This window comes from Ursus americanus, chromosome 24 (genome assembly GCF_024610735.1).
Source record: "Ursus americanus isolate L20-20 chromosome 24, mUrsAme1.1.p, whole genome shotgun sequence".
Classification (NCBI taxonomy): domain Eukaryota; kingdom Metazoa; phylum Chordata; class Mammalia; order Carnivora; family Ursidae; genus Ursus; species Ursus americanus.
Window position 1 is genome coordinate 30,650,582 of NC_142150.1, and position 16,832 is coordinate 30,667,413.

The 16,832-nt window shown below is 42.2% G+C and overlaps 2 protein-coding genes across 25 annotated transcripts in view; one reads left to right on the top strand and one right to left on the bottom strand.

Annotated features, from left to right (window-relative positions):
- Nucleotides 1-6,064: 6,064 nt before the first annotated feature.
- Nucleotides 6,065-15,472, bottom strand: HARBI1 (harbinger transposase derived 1). Of its 2 annotated transcripts, none has more exons than XM_045808701.2 (3): nt 15,367-15,472; nt 13,586-14,404; nt 6,065-7,508 (listed from the first exon to the last, which is right to left on the bottom strand). In XM_045808701.2, the coding sequence occupies exons 2-3, from the start codon at nt 14,253-14,255 to the stop codon at nt 7,132-7,134; spliced, it is 1,047 nt and encodes a 348-aa protein (XP_045664657.1). In that variant the 5' UTR covers nt 14,256-14,404; nt 15,367-15,472; the 3' UTR covers nt 6,065-7,131. The 2 variants fall into 2 exon arrangements, with proteins under 2 accessions (XP_045664657.1, XP_045664656.1); XM_045808700.2 differs by lacking the exon at nt 15,367-15,472 and adding an exon at nt 14,522-15,341.
- Nucleotides 15,473-15,770: 298 nt separating this feature from the next.
- Nucleotides 15,771-16,832, top strand: part of ATG13 (autophagy related 13) — a 50,542-nt gene continuing 49,480 nt past the window's right edge. For 6 of the 23 annotated variants that reach the window (XM_087854793.1, XM_087854790.1, XM_087854811.1 and 3 more), the window contains exons 1-2: nt 15,772-16,118; nt 16,512-16,627. The gene's annotated coding sequence lies outside the window, so the exon portion shown is untranslated. Of the gene's footprint in view, nt 16,119-16,511; nt 16,628-16,832 lie in introns of all 23 variants that reach the window. The other 17 variants (XM_087854796.1, XM_087854798.1, XM_087854799.1 and 14 more) reach the window with 8 other exon arrangements.

Here is a 16,832-nt window from a genome sequence, read left to right on the forward strand (position 1 = left end):
AAAAGAAAAAAAAATACATGCTTTTTAATTTTATTCCAAAGGACTGGGACCACAGGTGTGCTTACATAATGATCAAAATTCTCCTTGGGTCAGAACCTGACAAAGATGACATTTTCATCCTCACAGCAATAGCTCTTTCTGAAGTCTCTTAGTAGACAGACTAATATGCTCAGCGCAAATGTGGATTAATCCTTACATCCTAGGTCAGTTCAATAAATCACATAGATCACTCCAAATACGGATTACCAGGTGTGGTGATAATAGGGTCTACCCTATTCCCCTCCTGAGGAGGGAGGAGACTTGAACAGTGGAGGTATAAAAAATAAGTAAGATAGTCCCAGCCATTAAAGAGCATGTAATCTAATCAAACTGAAAGACCACATCCTTGGGGCACCCTGGGTGGCTCAATCTGTTAAGCACCTGCCTTTGGCTCAGGTCCTGATCTCAGGGTCCTGGGATAGAGGCCCTCCCTCCTGCCTCAGGCTCCCAGCTCAGCTCTCAGCTGGGAGCCTGCTTCTCCCTCTCCCTCTGCAGCTCCCCCTGCTTGTGCTCACGCTCTCTCTCTCTGTCAAATAAATAAATAAAATCTTAAAAAATAAAAAGACCACATCCTTACAACATTAGCTTTATTTACAATTTATTATAATTTTTTAAAAATCTCCTCCTTTAAGTCCATAACAATATTTAAGGGACAATTCATATATATAATACAGGATAAAACCAGCATCCATAATATGAGGACAAAACACTGCTTTTGTCATCTACTAATGTTTTAAGGGACTTAAAAATGAGTAAGCGCTATAGCAATATTTACAGAAGTCTTAAAAAAAGAAAGAATTTAATACTCTGCTTCCAAATCACAAAGTTTTATTTTATTTTATTTTATTTTTAAGATTATTTATTTATTTGACAGAGATAGAGACAGCCAGTGAGAGAGGGAACACAGGCAGGGGGAGTGGGAGAGGAAGAAGCAGGCTCATAGCGAAGGAGCCTGATGTGGGGCTCGATCCCACAACGCCAGGATCACGCCCTGAGCCAAAGGCAGACGCTTAACCGCTGTGCCACCCAGGAGCCCCCCAAATCACAAAGTTTTAATTTGTTCATGTTCCCATGCAGTCCTTGGAAATATCCTACATAATGTTTTAAAGTTTAAGCAGAGATACAACAGTGTTATTGTTTTGCATTTATCATTTCCCTATTAAATCTTTAATAGTTGTTATTTTTATCAATTGCACAATATTCCATTGAGAGGATATACTGACCTTGCTTCCCATTATTGGATATGCATGTTGCTTCCAAACATTTTCTGTGTAATAGGTATTGCTGCTTTTGGAAAGAGGCAGTTGTAACCTTTTTATTGATGATTAGGAGCTATTGCACATAAACAAAAAGAGTAAGGAAGCAAGGTACAGATTTATTTCTCTGTCATATAAAAGAAATCCAGAGATGCACAGCCTAGGGTAAGGTGTGGCCATTTGAAGTCAGGGATCAGGCTTCCATCTTGTTGCTCTGCCATCTTCAATAAGTGGCTTTCATCTCAGGTCCAAGACAGCTGTTCAAGCTCTAGCCACCATGTCTACATTCCAACCAGCAGGAAGCTGAAAGGAGAAAGGCATGTCTCCCGCCATAAGGACATATCTTGAAAATAGCACAGGACATTCCCACTTATATTCCACTGGCCAGAATTTAGTCACATAGCCACACCTAACTGGGAATTAGTCTTTATCCTGGGCAGTTCTAAAAGTCAGGGGCCAAAGAATACAAAGCGCCAACTAAATAAGCAGTCTCTGCCACATTCCTGAAGCCAGATGAGGAGCAGCAAATAGACTTTCCTTTGCTGTCATCCAGGGCTGAGTTTCTATTCCCAGAATACATGTTTTAAAGAAGCTTCCTTCTTAGAAAGGCTTGTGGGGCATAAGCAGCTAAAGCTACAGCCCTCATTCAAACTTGACCCCAATAATAACATTATTTTGAAAGCTTGATTTCAGTGAGAAAAACTAAAAAAACTAATTTCAAGGCTACAAGAAATTTTCAGTCTTTCAAAAATTGGAGAGTTTTATTTTGGGAGAAACACCCGAAGTTTATGCAAATATAAATCTAAAATCAGGGGCACCTGGGTGGCTCAGTTGGTTAAGTGCCTGCCTTTGGCTTGGGTCATGGTCCCAGGGTCCTAGGATCGAGCCCCTCATTGGGCTCCCTGATGAGCAGGGAGCCTGCTTCACCCTCTCCCTCTGCTGTTCCTTCTGCTTATGCTCGCTCTATCAAACAAATGGATAAAATCCTTTAAGAAAAATCTAAAATCATCACCTGAAAAAGGAGATATTTGAGAAGCTGAGGCTAAACTGCTCTGTGAAACCAAGGAAAATATGGCTTATTGTACAGGCAGAGTTGCATCTCTATAGATAGATTTCTCTACAGAATTGTTGCTTTCCAAGTGTGGATTTAAGCTTCAGTGTGACAGTAAACTACTGCTTGCTCTTATGGGAGTCAATTTGGACAGAAGAGTGGATCACAAGAGATCAGGAATTAAAATCCTCAAACCTACAGGAATCTCCTCACCCTGGAGGAAGACTTAAAAAAAGAAACCAGGTGGGCAGAGTAAAGATCATACTGGGATATATCACTAATGTTTACATATTTATGTTACAATTTAATAATTCATTATGTTTTTAAAGATTTTTTATTTGTTTATTTGAGAGAGAGAGTGAGAGAGAGAGAGAGCACAAGCAAGGGGGAGAGGGAGAAGCTAAGAAACTAAGAATATGTATGAGGTCTCTATTTTGTATAATTTGGAAATTGGTAAACCAGTGACGACCCAATATTATGGTTTTCTCTTAATATATCCTGGGACTTTGCTGTCTTGAAACATCTAAAAATCGAGCCCAGTGTGGGCTCAATCTCAGGACCCCGGGATCACGACCTGAGCCCAAGGCAGATGCTTAGCCAACTGAGCCACCCAGGTGCCCCTCAATAATTCATTCTTATGTGGATGACTGATTATTATATTCTGATTGGATTCTCCTGGGGGAGCCACCCCCTTGAAGGAAGGATGATGCTTCTCCTGAAGTAGGGTGACCATCTGTACCAGTTTGCTGAGGACTAGGGGTCTCCCAGGATAAAGAACTCTCAGTGCTAACACTGCAATAGCTCTGGGTAAACTAGGACAGTTGGTCCCCCTAAGAATGGACCTAGCCACTGCCAATCACACGGAAGGAACTTGCGAAGACTAAGCCAGGTAAAGAGGATTGGGACATGTAGACATGGGGGAATTGTCTGGGATGAAGGGTGAAGGGAGGGAAAAGGACAGAAGGGGAATTTTTCCTTATATTGGCTCTCTGGGCTTTAAGAAACATCTACTACACTCTGCGTGGTAAAATTGGGCCTGAACCTAGGATGAAAGAACTCTGTAGCAGTATCGTGAGTCATCTTATTAGGAATTCCAGGAACAGGAATTGGGCCTTGAGCAGCCAAAATGATGAGCCAATTGTAGATTTTGCTGTTGCAATTCTGTTCTGTTCTTTTGTAGCCTGGTCTTATGGCACTGTGGGTTAATGTGCACACTTTGCGCTGGATGATAAAGTTGAAGCAGGGTAATGATATAGAAGCAGCACAGGTAACAGGGCACCTGAGTGGCTTAGTCGTTAAACGTCTGCCTTCGGCTCAGGTCATGATCCCAGGGTCCTGGGATCGAGCCCCGTATCAGGCTCCCCACTTGGCGGGAAGCCTGCTTCTCCTGCTCCCAGTCCCCCAGCTTGTGTTCCCTATCTCACTCACTCTCTCTCTCTCTCTCTCTCTGTCAAATAAATAAATAAAATCTTGAAGAAGCAGCACAGGGAAGGGGAGAGATCCCAGAACATCAGGTAATCATTCACAGAATTATAGGAGGTGCTTCCTTCTTTGGAATTATACAGGATAAATATTCAGTGGTGCAATTTATCAGTGGATTGAAATGTATGAACAGGTCAAGACTCTAGAATGACAAAGAAATCATCCCTTTCATGGTTAAAGTATCAACAGAATGATAGATCCTTAATGTTTTGTGGGAAACATGGAGATTCCTTTTAAATGGGCTTTTGTTGTTGTTGTTTAATGTACTAACATGATTTCAAGGTCTAATTTCCTTGCTCCTTTCAGTATCCAGAGGTCTCATCACTCCTATTTGATTATCACAAAGGGGGTTTAGAGTGTAGTCATTTAAAAAAAAAAAAAGCCTGTGAATTTGATGTGTTAGGGAACTGAAGTTGAAGTGTTCCCGGCATTCAGCTAGTACTTTCCCTTCTTTCCTGCATTGCCATTCTTAGAGTCAACGAACTCTACTTTTGTTATCTCTTCTTCTCACCATTTTGTAAAATCTGGGCTGGGCCTAGAGAGCAATACAGGTCTGAGGACATTGCATGCACAATGGTTAAGTTTCCTTGATTTCTTATTTTCTTGTCCTCCTCCTAACTTCCCCTCCATTGCCAGGGACAGCAACTGCTAAGTTCAGTCCTTGAGTTGTTTTCAATTTATGATTTCAGGTCAGGATACAATCACAGTACATCTGTTATCTGTCTAGCTTCTATTTTACTCCTCTCCCCACCACCTCTCATATGTCTTCACTATATTAGACCCCCATTAGTCTAAACTTAGATTAATTTGCTATATATCCTTTACAGTCCAAGGGTCAGGAAAGGAGCTCCATCTCTGGTCAGTTCATTTTAAACTAAGAATGTGTTTGAGATCTCTATGTTGTATAATTTCAAATTGGTAAACCAGTGATGACCCAATATTGTGGTTTCTCTCTTAGTATATTTTGGGACTTTGCTGTCTTGAAACATCCAAGGGCAAATCTGGAAAACTCCTATGCTGACCAGATGGCATCATCTCTGGAAGATGAAGCTTACATAAGACAGACATAATCCTTGACGCTTTCCCAAAACTGTACCAGGGAGATACTAAAAATCCACAACAAGGACCTCAAGAGAAGACTTCGCAAGCACTTATAAAAAGCTCCTAGGAGCAAACCTTTGGCAATTTGGAAGTACAGACCCTGATCCCACCCCTAGATGATTTTGGGGAAATTGTAACTAAGGACTGAAAAAATCCTTGCCTGTAAAAATTCACATTGAATGGAGATTAAAGAAACAGATTTGAACAGTTATTCTGTGGAATTATTAGGAAATAAAATGCTCCCAGGGAAAAACACTGCCAGCCAATATTCAGTCGGTTCAGCACTTAGAAATTATCTTTGATGTGCAAGTAATAGACTTGAAATTGCTTTTGAAATCTCTCCAAGACTGTCCCTCCCACTCAGGCTTCATGTTACCAGCCAGTGAGTTAGGTTGTGAAAAACCCCAATTATTCCTTTAGGGTAGGTTTTTTCAGGCTAAAATGCCAGGCATTTTTGAAGTTCACACTCCACCTTGCCACTTATGATAACCCGGATGCCAGTCACCCTTTCCTCATGCGATATGCATAATAGAACCAAAACTCTGTAGGGAAAAATACCCATTTCAGGAAACCTGAAAAGACTGTGAGAGTTAAAATATTGCCTCATGAGGGAGACAAAGCAAGCTTGGTCACAGGTTGGATTTTACAAAGGAAAAATATGTAACGGCACCTGTGCTGCACAGTAAGTAGAACTAACGTTCACAGGCACCTCTTCATGGTTCAGTCTCATCTCCGTGATGTCATTGTACGTATGAAGCTCAACCTCCTGCCAAATGGACCCACTCTTTATAGAGTAGGATGATGACGGGAAATAGCATTTGGAGTAGAAATAAACAGCAGATAATAATCCATAATTGTTTTTAATCACGGAGATGAGTCACCTTCAATTTATTTCCAAATTTCTTCTGTCATCAGCTGTTCATTTCTTTACTTTGAAAATCACCAGATTAACACTGCCAAAGGCAGGTAGGAAATGATCCAAGAGGACAATTCTGAAGTATCACATGGTGAGTTGATGAGAAACTGGGAACAAGACAATCCTCAGGAAAGTCTCTTTTTTGTCCCAGCAAAGGCACCAAAGTGTGAACCTAATTCACATTTTCATTATTCCAATCAGGTTATTTTTATATCAGTATAATTTTAGAATAAGACTTGGTAGGGGACTATTTATTTCCTGGGAAATTCTGTCCATCATTTTGCACACAAGATATCCAAGTAAGTCTAACACCAAAATTCATTTCACACCAAGAAATTAAGTTCTTTTTACCTCCTTTTTCACCACTTCACAATGCCTTCTCTATTCCCTAAATCTTCCTTATATTCAAGGAATTTCAAAGCAGAATGGCCAAACAGACATTCTAACATCATGAGCATAAGAAATGCGATCTATTTAGATGTGAGCTGTCAAAACCTGGGTGAATCTCCGCTGTCCATCAATCTATCAGGGTCTTTAGATCTGTAAAGTGTAAGCTTGCTATTTTATCTTTTTTGACTTGTCTTCTTTAAGCTGATTGGGTTCTTAAACCCATTTAGCCTCTAACTCCTACTCTAAGTTGGAAAGAGGAGATTGGAGTCCAGATGTTCTCCCTAGAAACCAGGTCCAAGTCACAGTCCAACTACTGCAGAAAGACTACAGATGGAGGCTTCAGGCTGTCCCTAACATCCTCTTAAAAACACAAAGCTGCAAACTCAGATTAGTAGCCACTTACTTTTGTCAGAAGACCATTCCCTAACAAATTTGCTCTTTACACTTGCCTCAGATGATGCCTATATATACAGCAAAGTAGAAAAGCTAAAATCCTATCCAATAATTCAGGACAAATATTGTTTTCATTTGAAATCTCTAGATAATTAAATAAAAAACATTCTGGCTGAGTGCCATTTCCCCCTTTGCTTTGATTTTGCAGGCACAATCATAAATGTCTGCTACTAGTGGGTTTTCAAATGAGTGGTGCTCAACCTGGAGTTCAGTGGATAGCAGGGAACTATTGGCTTGGTTTTGGTTTAGCTAATATATTTGCAAATGAATCAAGATATTTTGGCATAGCCACACCCTTCTAAAACACACAGATTAAATGTCAGTTTGTGACAAATGTCCACATACTCAGTCATGCTAGATGATGGAACTCTGTAGGGGGTGGCGAGGGGAAAGTTTGTCGCAACTCCTTCTGGAAAGTTTCCCTCCCCGCCACACCTTTCACATTAGCTAAAATGAGTGAGCATCAGCTCCTGGCGGATTCGGTCAGCCTCTAGGTCCAAGGACTCCATGTGCTCATACTCTTCAGGGGGCTGTTCCATGGGTCCTGTCATTGGAGAGGACCAAACATCCATCCCATGCTCCAGGGAGATGTTGTGGAGGACACAACAAGCTAAGATAATGTGGCTGGACTTCTCTGGTGAGTACTGCAGTGCTCCCTTGGATCCATCCAGGCAGCGGAATCGGGAGCAGAGGGTTCGGAAAGTCTTCTCAATCACACTGTGAGTTGCAGAATGGGCCATATTATAGCGATATTCGGCGGGAGTTTCAGGAATGTGAAGGGGGGTCATGAGCCAAGTACGTAGAAAGAAGGAACTGTCACCTGTGGGGAAGGTCCAAAGAAATCATAAATCATTCTAATTGGAATACAAACAGAAAGGAAAATCCAGGAACATATAACAGAGAATGGATAAGAAAATGCAACAGACTCTGGAGCCACTGAACCCCAGAAAAACCAAGAGGGAAATGTTGTGGTAAAAAGAAGGCATGCCAGGATCACAAGCAGGAAGACATAGGTCTTGGCTAGAAATATCCTTGTTAAAACCAACAGAGGAAAAGGCTGATAGCTTAAAAAAGAAAAAGGAAGAAAAAAAAAAAAAAGCCAAGCCTGAAAATGTGGGAAGGAGGTAAAGGCACTGAAGGAAATAAAATTCCTGGATTTTCTGAATCAGAGATAGTGTTCTTTAATAAAAGGTTAGTAAAAGCTATCATATAGCAAGTCAATCTTCAACATCTCCAAAGAGAAAAAGTGCAAGAGAGAAAAAAGAATTCTGCCAGAAGAGCTCAAAATACTTGTGAGGAAAATTTCTAACTTTACCATTTAAGTGTCAAGTCTGAAAGCACTACCTAGGGATTTCAGAGTATTTCATTGAAAACAATCATTCATTCTCCCAGCGCTAAGTAAGATAAAGTCCCAACACCTGTGGCAGAGATCAGAACTCAGGTGTTCCTAGATATTACATTCATTAGAACCATGCCTTTGTAACAGAGGAACTGGCAGAATTTCACATTAACAAAGAGAACATAAATATAATGATACAAATAGTAATAGTGATTAGGAAATCAAATAAGTCAATTAAAATAATATACACAAGGCATTTTCCTAAGGTGACGTCCTTGTCGAATGATCTCGGGCAGTGTTAAGAACAAAATAAAACACAAGACTGGGATGCAATGTCCTGTTACAACAGTACAATGTTTCTATGATGCTTCATTGTCCTGACTCACTACAGCTGGCAGATGAAATGTCTCACCCAGAGGCACAACCCCTTAGAAATCAGAGACAAATAGGCTCTGGGAGTACCGACTTTCATAATAGCTGTGTTCCTGATCCACTATCAGTTTTGGTAAATAGTTATGGACTGTTCAGAGAGTTTAGGCACTGTTACAAAACATACAGGACTCCTTTCTTTCAGGAGTTTACATTTTTAAGAACTGGATTAACTTTATTAAAAAAATTTTTTTAATGTTTTTACTTGTACGTAATTGACATATAACATTGTATTAATTGTATGTACCAGAATAGTGTTAAATATTTAAGAAGCCTCATAATATCTTCAAATTTTACATTTAGTTGACTTTTTTCCCCCAAGTACAAACTATTTTAGTTGAATTCACACCTACTAAATACGGAATTTAAGAAACTGATGCTGCAAATAATAACGAAAATAGTATCTGTGACTCATTGAATACCTACTATGTAGCAGGCACTGTGCTAGGCACTTCAAAAGTATTATTTCTTATTATCCAGTCCCAACCCTGCCAGGTAAGATATTACCGAAGTCATTTCATGAATGAGAAGATCAAAATAACGGTCAGCCGTCCTGTGATATACCAGGCAAAGGAAGGAGAAGGAGCTAGTCACTAAATGCTCATGTAAGACTCAGAGTCACAAAAACAATGGCGTAATGCTGTAAGAGAGTAAGATAAACATTTACGATGAATGCCAAAGCACAGAGATACTAAATGGTATTCGTTAAACATTTCTCTAAGAAACAGTATGAGCCTTAAATGGGGAGACATAAAGGATAAGCTAGTTAATGCAGACCTTTTATAACATGCCCCAGGGTCATTAACTGGTTATAATCCAAGCACCACTGGAAAACAGACACTCAGGAGGGGATTAGGATCAGAATTGCTAAACAGATTACAATTGCTTACATGATCAGTCATCCACAAGACATTCTGGCAGATCTTACCCAAAGCTGCTTAACAAGACTAGGCCAAGAGTTGAAGAAATAAGAACTCAGGCTGAATGCTTTGTAGGAGCAGGTAGGTTTAGAGAAGAGGAATAAAGTAATGCAATTCTGAAGGGACAGATGAGAATGAGGACATGAAAGGACGACACCTATGGTAAAAATATGCTAAAAAGATTCAGAGGCTCCCATATATCCCTTTGATGGAAACACTATACTGAATTTAATGTTTGTTATACCTCTGCATTTGTTTATATTGTATCTAAGCAATATAATATTGTTCTTCTTGGTTTTAAATTTTATAAAAATGATTTCATACTAAAAACAAAACAAAAACAAAACAGAAACAAACAAAAAACAAAGGGAATCACAGTCAATTTTACATTTGGTAAATTTAGAACTATTCCACAAATCTGACGGTGTTAAGATACGACCAACCATCTTCTCTTTTTTAACATCTTGTCATCCTCATAATCCTGCCAATCTTCCCCTAAATTATTATCCCATTATCCAACACATCCTTTAGATACCAGTGTTTTCCAAACTTATCTGTTTGTACGAAATCACTTGAGGCAACTGTTAAAAATGGATGTCTAGATTCTTCCCTTGAAGATTCTCATTCCCAAAGTTTGAAGTGGGGCCCAGTGATGTAGATTTTTAATAAATTCCCCAGATGACTCTCTTGATCTAGAAAATGTGTGAAACACTATACTAGCTCAGGGGTCTTCAAACTAGTTTTCCTGTTAGAGATCATGGAGGCTTTGCAAGGGGTATATGATAGAACTGCTAGTAGTACTAAGGGAATCAATTTCCACACGTGCATACTTTTCCCATCCCTAGTGCCTAGCATGTAATCTGATACTGAAACGGCCTTAATAAACATTTGTTAAATGTTGTTACCATATCCATCTCTCCCCCTTCCACTCTTCCTGTAAAGAGGGGAATCAGCAAAGTATATACAAATTTGTCAGAGTTGGGGTGCCTGCCAGGCTCAGTCAGTAGAGCATGTGACTCTTGATCTTGTCATGAGTTTAAGTCCCACATATGGCGTAGAGCCTACCTAAAAAAAAAATTTGTCAGAGTTTTCCCTTATTTCCAACTATGTCCTGTAAATACCTCAAAAAACTAAAGCCGTATCTCCAACTGAAATCTGGGGTCCCAAGGTGTGAAGGAAAAAAGAATAAGTAATTCCTACATGACCTTGAAGTCCTTAACAGAGGAACTATTTGCCAAATAGAGTCAATTCTTCATGTGACCTACTTTTTTTGTTTTGTTTTTTAAAGATTATTTGTTTTTATTTATTTGAAAGACAGAGAGCATGAGCAGAGGGGAGGGGCAGAGAGAGAGAGAGAGAGAGAGAGAGAAGCAGGCTCCCTGCTAAGCAGGGAGCCCGATGTGGGCCTAGATCCCAGGAATTGCCCTTCACTTGACCTAGTTTTAAAAAAGTTAACCACAGGGGCGCCTGGGTGGCTCAGTCGGTTACGTGTCTGCCTTCGGCTCAGGTCAGGATCCCAGGATCCTGGGATTGAGCCCTGCATCCAGCTCTCTGCTCAGCGGGGAGCCTGCTTCTCCCTCTCCCTGCTGCTCTGCCTACCTGGGCACTCTGCTCTCTCTGTCAAATAAATAAAATCTTTGGGGTGCCTGGGTGGCTCAGATGGTTAAGTGTCTGCCTTCAGCTCAGACCATGATCTCCAGGTCCTGGGATAGAGCCCCACGTCCCGCTCCCAGCTCAGCAGGGAGTCTGTTTCTCCCTATGCCTCTTCCCCTGCTTGTGCTCTCTCTCTCTCTCAAAATGAAAAAATTAAATCTTTTTTAAAAATCTTTAAAAAAAATTAATAAAAGTTAACCACAAGTGACTTAGATATTCCGTGCCTTAATTTCCTCCTCCATAAAAATGTTGATGATATTAGCATTTAACTCTTCAAGAGTTTTTTTAACAACTGAAATAATCCAATGCAAACTGCTTACAACATTGCCTGACAAGTTCTAAGTGCTCACCATGTATTAGCTGGCTTTACAGTCAGGTACCATAGTCATTTCCTAAAAAATGAGCTTCGTGGCTCAATCAGTTAAGTGTCCCACTCTTGGTTTCAGTTCAGGTCATGATCCCAGGGGCCTGGGATGCAGCCCTGCTCAGCAGGGAGTCTGTTTCTCCCTCTCCCTCTGCTCCTCCCTGTGCTCTTGCTTGTGCACACTCTCTCTCTTGAGCGTGCTCTCTCTCAAATAATCTTTTTTTTTAATACATAAAAAAATCTCCAAAAAAATGAAATTTGAAAGTTCAAAAAAGGCACAAGGTAGGATTTTTTTTTAAGATCCTGGAATCAGGACCCGAGCTGAAGGCAGACGCCTACCTGACTGAGCCAACCAGGAGCTCCCACACAAGGTAGGATTAAGGAAAAGGTCCAGTAGGATAAAGAGAAGGGGGTACACTGAAGGCAGAATGTCAAAGCAACAACTCAAGAAAGTCACTGAGTTCCAAGATACCACACGTAGTACGAGGGCAGCTCTAAACCAATCATTGTGACAGCAGTCTCCTCCCACTTGGAACAGGGGAGAAATAAAGAATATTAAGGAGAAATGATTCCTGAGCGTTTACTGCATGTTAAATACTGTTATGAGCACATGCAGTGTAGATATGATCAGTGGTTTTGAAAGAGAGGTCTTCCAATCCTTCATTTTTCTTTTCATCTCTCACATAATACGTCGTATAGAAGATAACCTTTGTTCTGTTGCTTACACAATAGTCTGCTTTAAAACAAACACACAGGGGCGCCTGGGTGGCATAGCGGTTAAGCGTCTGCCTTCGGCTCAGGGCGTGATCCCGGCGTTATGGAATCGAGCCCCACATCAGGCTCCTCCGCTATGAGCCTGCTTCTTCCTCTCCCACTCCCCCTGCTTGTGTTCCCTCTCTCGCTGGCTGTCTCTATCTCTGTCGAATAAATAAATAAAATCTTTAAAAATAAAAAAATAAAAAAAAATAAAACAAACACACACAACTAAGCTGCCAAGCTCAAGGATATTATCACTGTTACCCAACTATATTCCTCCCAGCTGTGCAGTTACCCTGGTTTTCACTGCTCAATTTTGAATGCGTTCTTGTCCTACTTACATCAGTAAGTCAGGCTTCCCAATGGCACTTGGGCAGATCTGTGAAGTGAGTTCCCTCAAGAACTGTGTGAGGGTACTGTCTGCTAGCATTCTTTTTTTTTTTTTTTTTTAAGCTTTTTATTTATTTGAGAGAGAGCAAGCTAGAGACAGAGCACAAGCTGGGGGTGGGGGTGGGGAAAGGGAAAAGCAGATCCCCCTGCTGAGTAGGGAGTCCGACTTGACTTGGGGCTGAATCCCAGGAACCCAGGATCATGACCTGAGCCAAAGGCAGATGCTTAACCAACTGGGCCACCCAGGGGCCCCTGTTATCATTTTCATATAGATATCATAGTGACAATAACCAATGACAAAAATCTTATATTTGTACAATACTTTATAGTGAACTCTCATATATATTACCTAATCCTAACAATAGGTATTACTGTTGTTGGCATTATTTTTAACTTTTTACACATGATAAAAATTAAGGCTCAGTTGTATGGATGTATTATATTTAACCAGATCTGTTCTGATTAAGAATTTCAGTTGTATTTAAGGGGAATGTTTTTGTAGGGTTATTGTTGCTTTTGTTTCCAACTACAAAACATGCTGCAGTGTAATTTTATTTCGCATTACCACTGTTCGTATTTATGAACATATGCCTCAAGATAAATCCTTAGAAGTGAGGCTCTGGATCAAATACTGTTTTTAAACTTTAATAAATGTCTTTTAAGTGTTCATTTTCTTTAAAAATTAAGGCTCAGGGTGCCTGGGTGGCTCAATTGTTAAGCATCTGCCTTCAGCTCAGAAGGCAGAATGTCGAAGCAACAACTCAGTGTCCTGGGATCGAGCCCTGCACTGGGCTCACTGCTCAGTGGGAGGCCTGCGTGTCCCTCTCCCACTCCCCCTGCTTGTGTTCCCTCTTTCGCTGTGTCTCTCTCTGTCAAATAAAATCTTTAAAAAAAATTTTCTTAAGGCTCAGAGAGTTCTCACCCGAGGTCTCCTTGAAAAAAGAACAGGACAGAGACTCAGGTTTATAGATTCTCAAATTTCATTCTTCTCTGCTACATTATTTTTCTATGGCTACAAAATGAAGCATGTGCACCTGCAAACTTACCAAGCAGCCAGCTATCTTTGTGCATTCCGGCTTCAAAATGACTATTGAGGGAAGACTGCTGCAGCACAGCATAGTCCTGTAGGCTGCCTGGCCAGCTGGTCTCCACAGTCATTAGTGCCCCTCTGATGTCACACACCATCAGGCAGTTTAAAGAATGCAGACCCTTGCGGTTCACATAGGAGAGGTCTTCAGCATTTGGTGCCTTGATTGCCACATGGATACAGTCAACCACCCCTATCACCCCTGGCATCCCTGCCAACCCATAGAATTCATCCTTCAGAGCCTGCACGGAGGCTTCATCAGCTGGAAAGCGAATGAACTGTGTGGCTCTTTCCACAAGTGCTTCGGTGACATTGGCAACACATCGACTCATAGATGCCTGACTGATACCAATAGCATCTCCCATCCGAGTCTGGAAGGAACCTGAAGTATAGAAGCCCAGTGCTGCAAGAATCTGTGTCTCTGGGCTAATAGCTCTGGATCTTTGAGTAGGTCTAGAAAGACTCGCCCCCAACAGCTCCACCAAGTAATAAATGAACTGTCGAGGAAACCCATACATGGACATCAAATATTCATCAGTCACATCATCCAGCTTAAAACGGTCCAATGTCCGGTGACCTCGGCCATAGAGCAAGAGATCACAGTCAAGCACTGTTATTGGTATAGCCATGGTACATGTAAATGTGATCTCTCCTTCCCTCTGCTACTTTTCCTGAATTCCTCCCAGTGAAGATGTTGGTGCAAGAAGGTATTTAAGGAAGTGTCAGAATTCAGCAGCTAACCATCAGTTAAATGGCTCTGGCATTTATAATCTTCTCTCTGTAAAGGTTAAAAGAAAAAAGCATTAGAAACCGACCAAAGACTTTAAAGTGATTCAAAGGCTACAACAGCTCCTTTTCTCAAACTTCTAATCTGTCCGAGCAAAAGGTGCAATACCTGTAACTCTGGATTTTTCTCCACTAACTCATGGATGCATAATAGGCTTGCGGTGGTTTGAAAGATAATGGGAGCTGTTTTGTATGTAGCAGACAGCTCCCTCCACTCTAGAGTTTGTAAAAAGAATGGAAGGAAGGAAGGAAGGAAGGAAGGAAGGAAGGAAGGAAGGAAGGAAAAGAAAATGGGAGAGATTTTGGTGGCTCACTTAATGCTTGGCATTCGAACCGGGGAAGAGCAAAAGAGTAATAGAGGAGGGGCATCTGACTGACTCAGTCACTACAGGGAGGATCTCTTGATCTCCGGGTTTTAAGTTCCAGCCCCATGTTGGTTGTAGAGATTACTTAAAAATAAAATCTTAAAAAAAAACAAAAACAACTAATGGAGGCGATAGCATAATTATCCATATAGTAAAAGAGGTCTGCTCCTAACTACACAGGCCACGAACTGGCTGACAGAAGTCTTTACTCAGGGCACGGATTAGTCACTCCGGGTTTCATTACCCAAGCCTTCTGGCTCCACCTGATAAGTGCTGAATCTGATAAGTACGAGAGGGACGTGACGGGTGCTCAAACCAGTCTAGTAAGAGAGAAGGGAGCAAAAAACAGCCCGCAACCCAGCCTGGTGGACAAAGACCGTGTGGTCTAAAGCTATCCCTTCTCCCCACGAAATCCAAATCGTGAGGCTGAAGGCCAGGAAGCCAAGAGAGGTTGGAAGAAAGGCGCAAAAGGGGCTGGATGAGCTAGAGCCGGGAGGCGACTCCGCCACTTTTAAAAGGTGCCTTAGAAATGATACTTAGAAATCTGATTGCGCCGGCCACTCAAAGTCAGCCAACGTCCGTCACCCACCTCTCCGCGGCTGCCGGGTTACCAGCAGCACTCCCCACCCACCCAGCTGGGTCGGCCCTCCACTGGAACCGGCGGCCGCGCACTAGCCGCCACGGCGCACACCATAGGCACCGCCCCCTCGCGTCAGCGTCCTCCCCTCGCCGCGTCCTCACTGCCGCCTCCGCGGCGGCGTGCGGTTCGGCGGCGCACATTCCACACTTGGCCCAAACTTTCTCACTCTTTCAAAGACCCCCAGTCTTTACGCCCTTCTTTCCTTCTGAGACACTTGGAAAAGTTGGTGAGAAAGATTTACATGGAAAGGAAATCAACTTTTATGGGAATTAAGAGGAAAGAAATGAAATAAGGCGTCCATACTGTAGCGAAAGTGCGGATGAGATTAGGCAGCTGTATTTCCCCATAGCCCTGTTCCTCCCCCCGCCTTCATCCGAGCAGATGAAAACAAACACTAACGATGGCGGCGCCGGCAGGCGACCGGCTGCTGGGCTTAAGGCAGGAGTGATCGCTTGAGCTGTGAGGACACTCTTGAAGAGCGCGAGTCAACGTGAGTGCGACAACTCGCGTAGTCCTGGGAGGAAACACCCGGGGCCAACGAGTCACGAGCCTCCTGAGGCGTGAGGTATCTGTCTGCGACCCCTGCTGTCACTGCAGCTCCGGAGCGCAGAGTCCTCAGCCAGGAGGCGCGGCTGGCCGGCCCCAGGCCCCGGCCTCCGTAATGAGAGCCCCGAGCCACTCTCTGTGTTGCAGCTTCGCAGGTACTCACTTTAGTGGGGATACCCCCGGATCATTCAGCGCCCCCGGGTGGGAGGCAATGGATCTGCGGCCTGCCGGGTACCTCCTTGTGAGGACTAAGCCGAGTAGCCGCAGTAGTCCCCAGAGCTTGCTTCGGGAAGGGTTGGTGTAGGCCCCATTGGCCCTCGATGGCCCCTAGTCTTAACGGAAATCCACAAAGCTTTCGTCTCTGCTTTCTCAGCTCTTTGGGTTATGTCGTAAGGCTTTTGGAGGTAATTTGTGGGACCATTACTCCGGGGTTGGTACCAATATGAGTGAGGTAGGTTTTCATTCAATCAAGATTTGTTGAAAAACAACAATAAAAAACAAAAACAAAAACAAACTTGCTGAGTGCCGAATATGTACTCCGCGTGTAGGTGAGGGTGACTGTTGACTAGTGAAAAAAGGGACCCAAGGTTCACGACTATCTTCTTACTGGCAGTGGAACGACCTGTGGAAACCGGCAATCCATTCTCATTTAATAAATCTCTGGGTAAGTGGCTAAGCACCTTTTTGGGTTCATCACTAACCCATCTCCGTTTTCACTTTACAAGTCAATTCTCAGTTTGCCTTGTCAATTGAGCGTAGCATTTCACTTTTAGTATTTTCCCTTTAGAAAGAGCGAGCTGGATCATACCTAGTTTAAAACTCATCTCCTAAGATGGTAGAATTTATTGAACACTTTCAGTAGGAGATGT

Bases quoted from the DNA above. Each gene is read 5' to 3' on its own strand.
- HARBI1 (XM_045808701.2), bottom strand. From the start codon at position 14,255: ATGGCTATACCAATAACAGTGCTTGACTGTGATCTCTTGCTCTATGGC. The intron at 7,509-13,585 runs GTAAGTTTGCAG...CCTTCCCCACAG, and splicing joins CAAAGATAGCTGGCTGCTTG to GTGACAGTTCCTTCTTTCTA.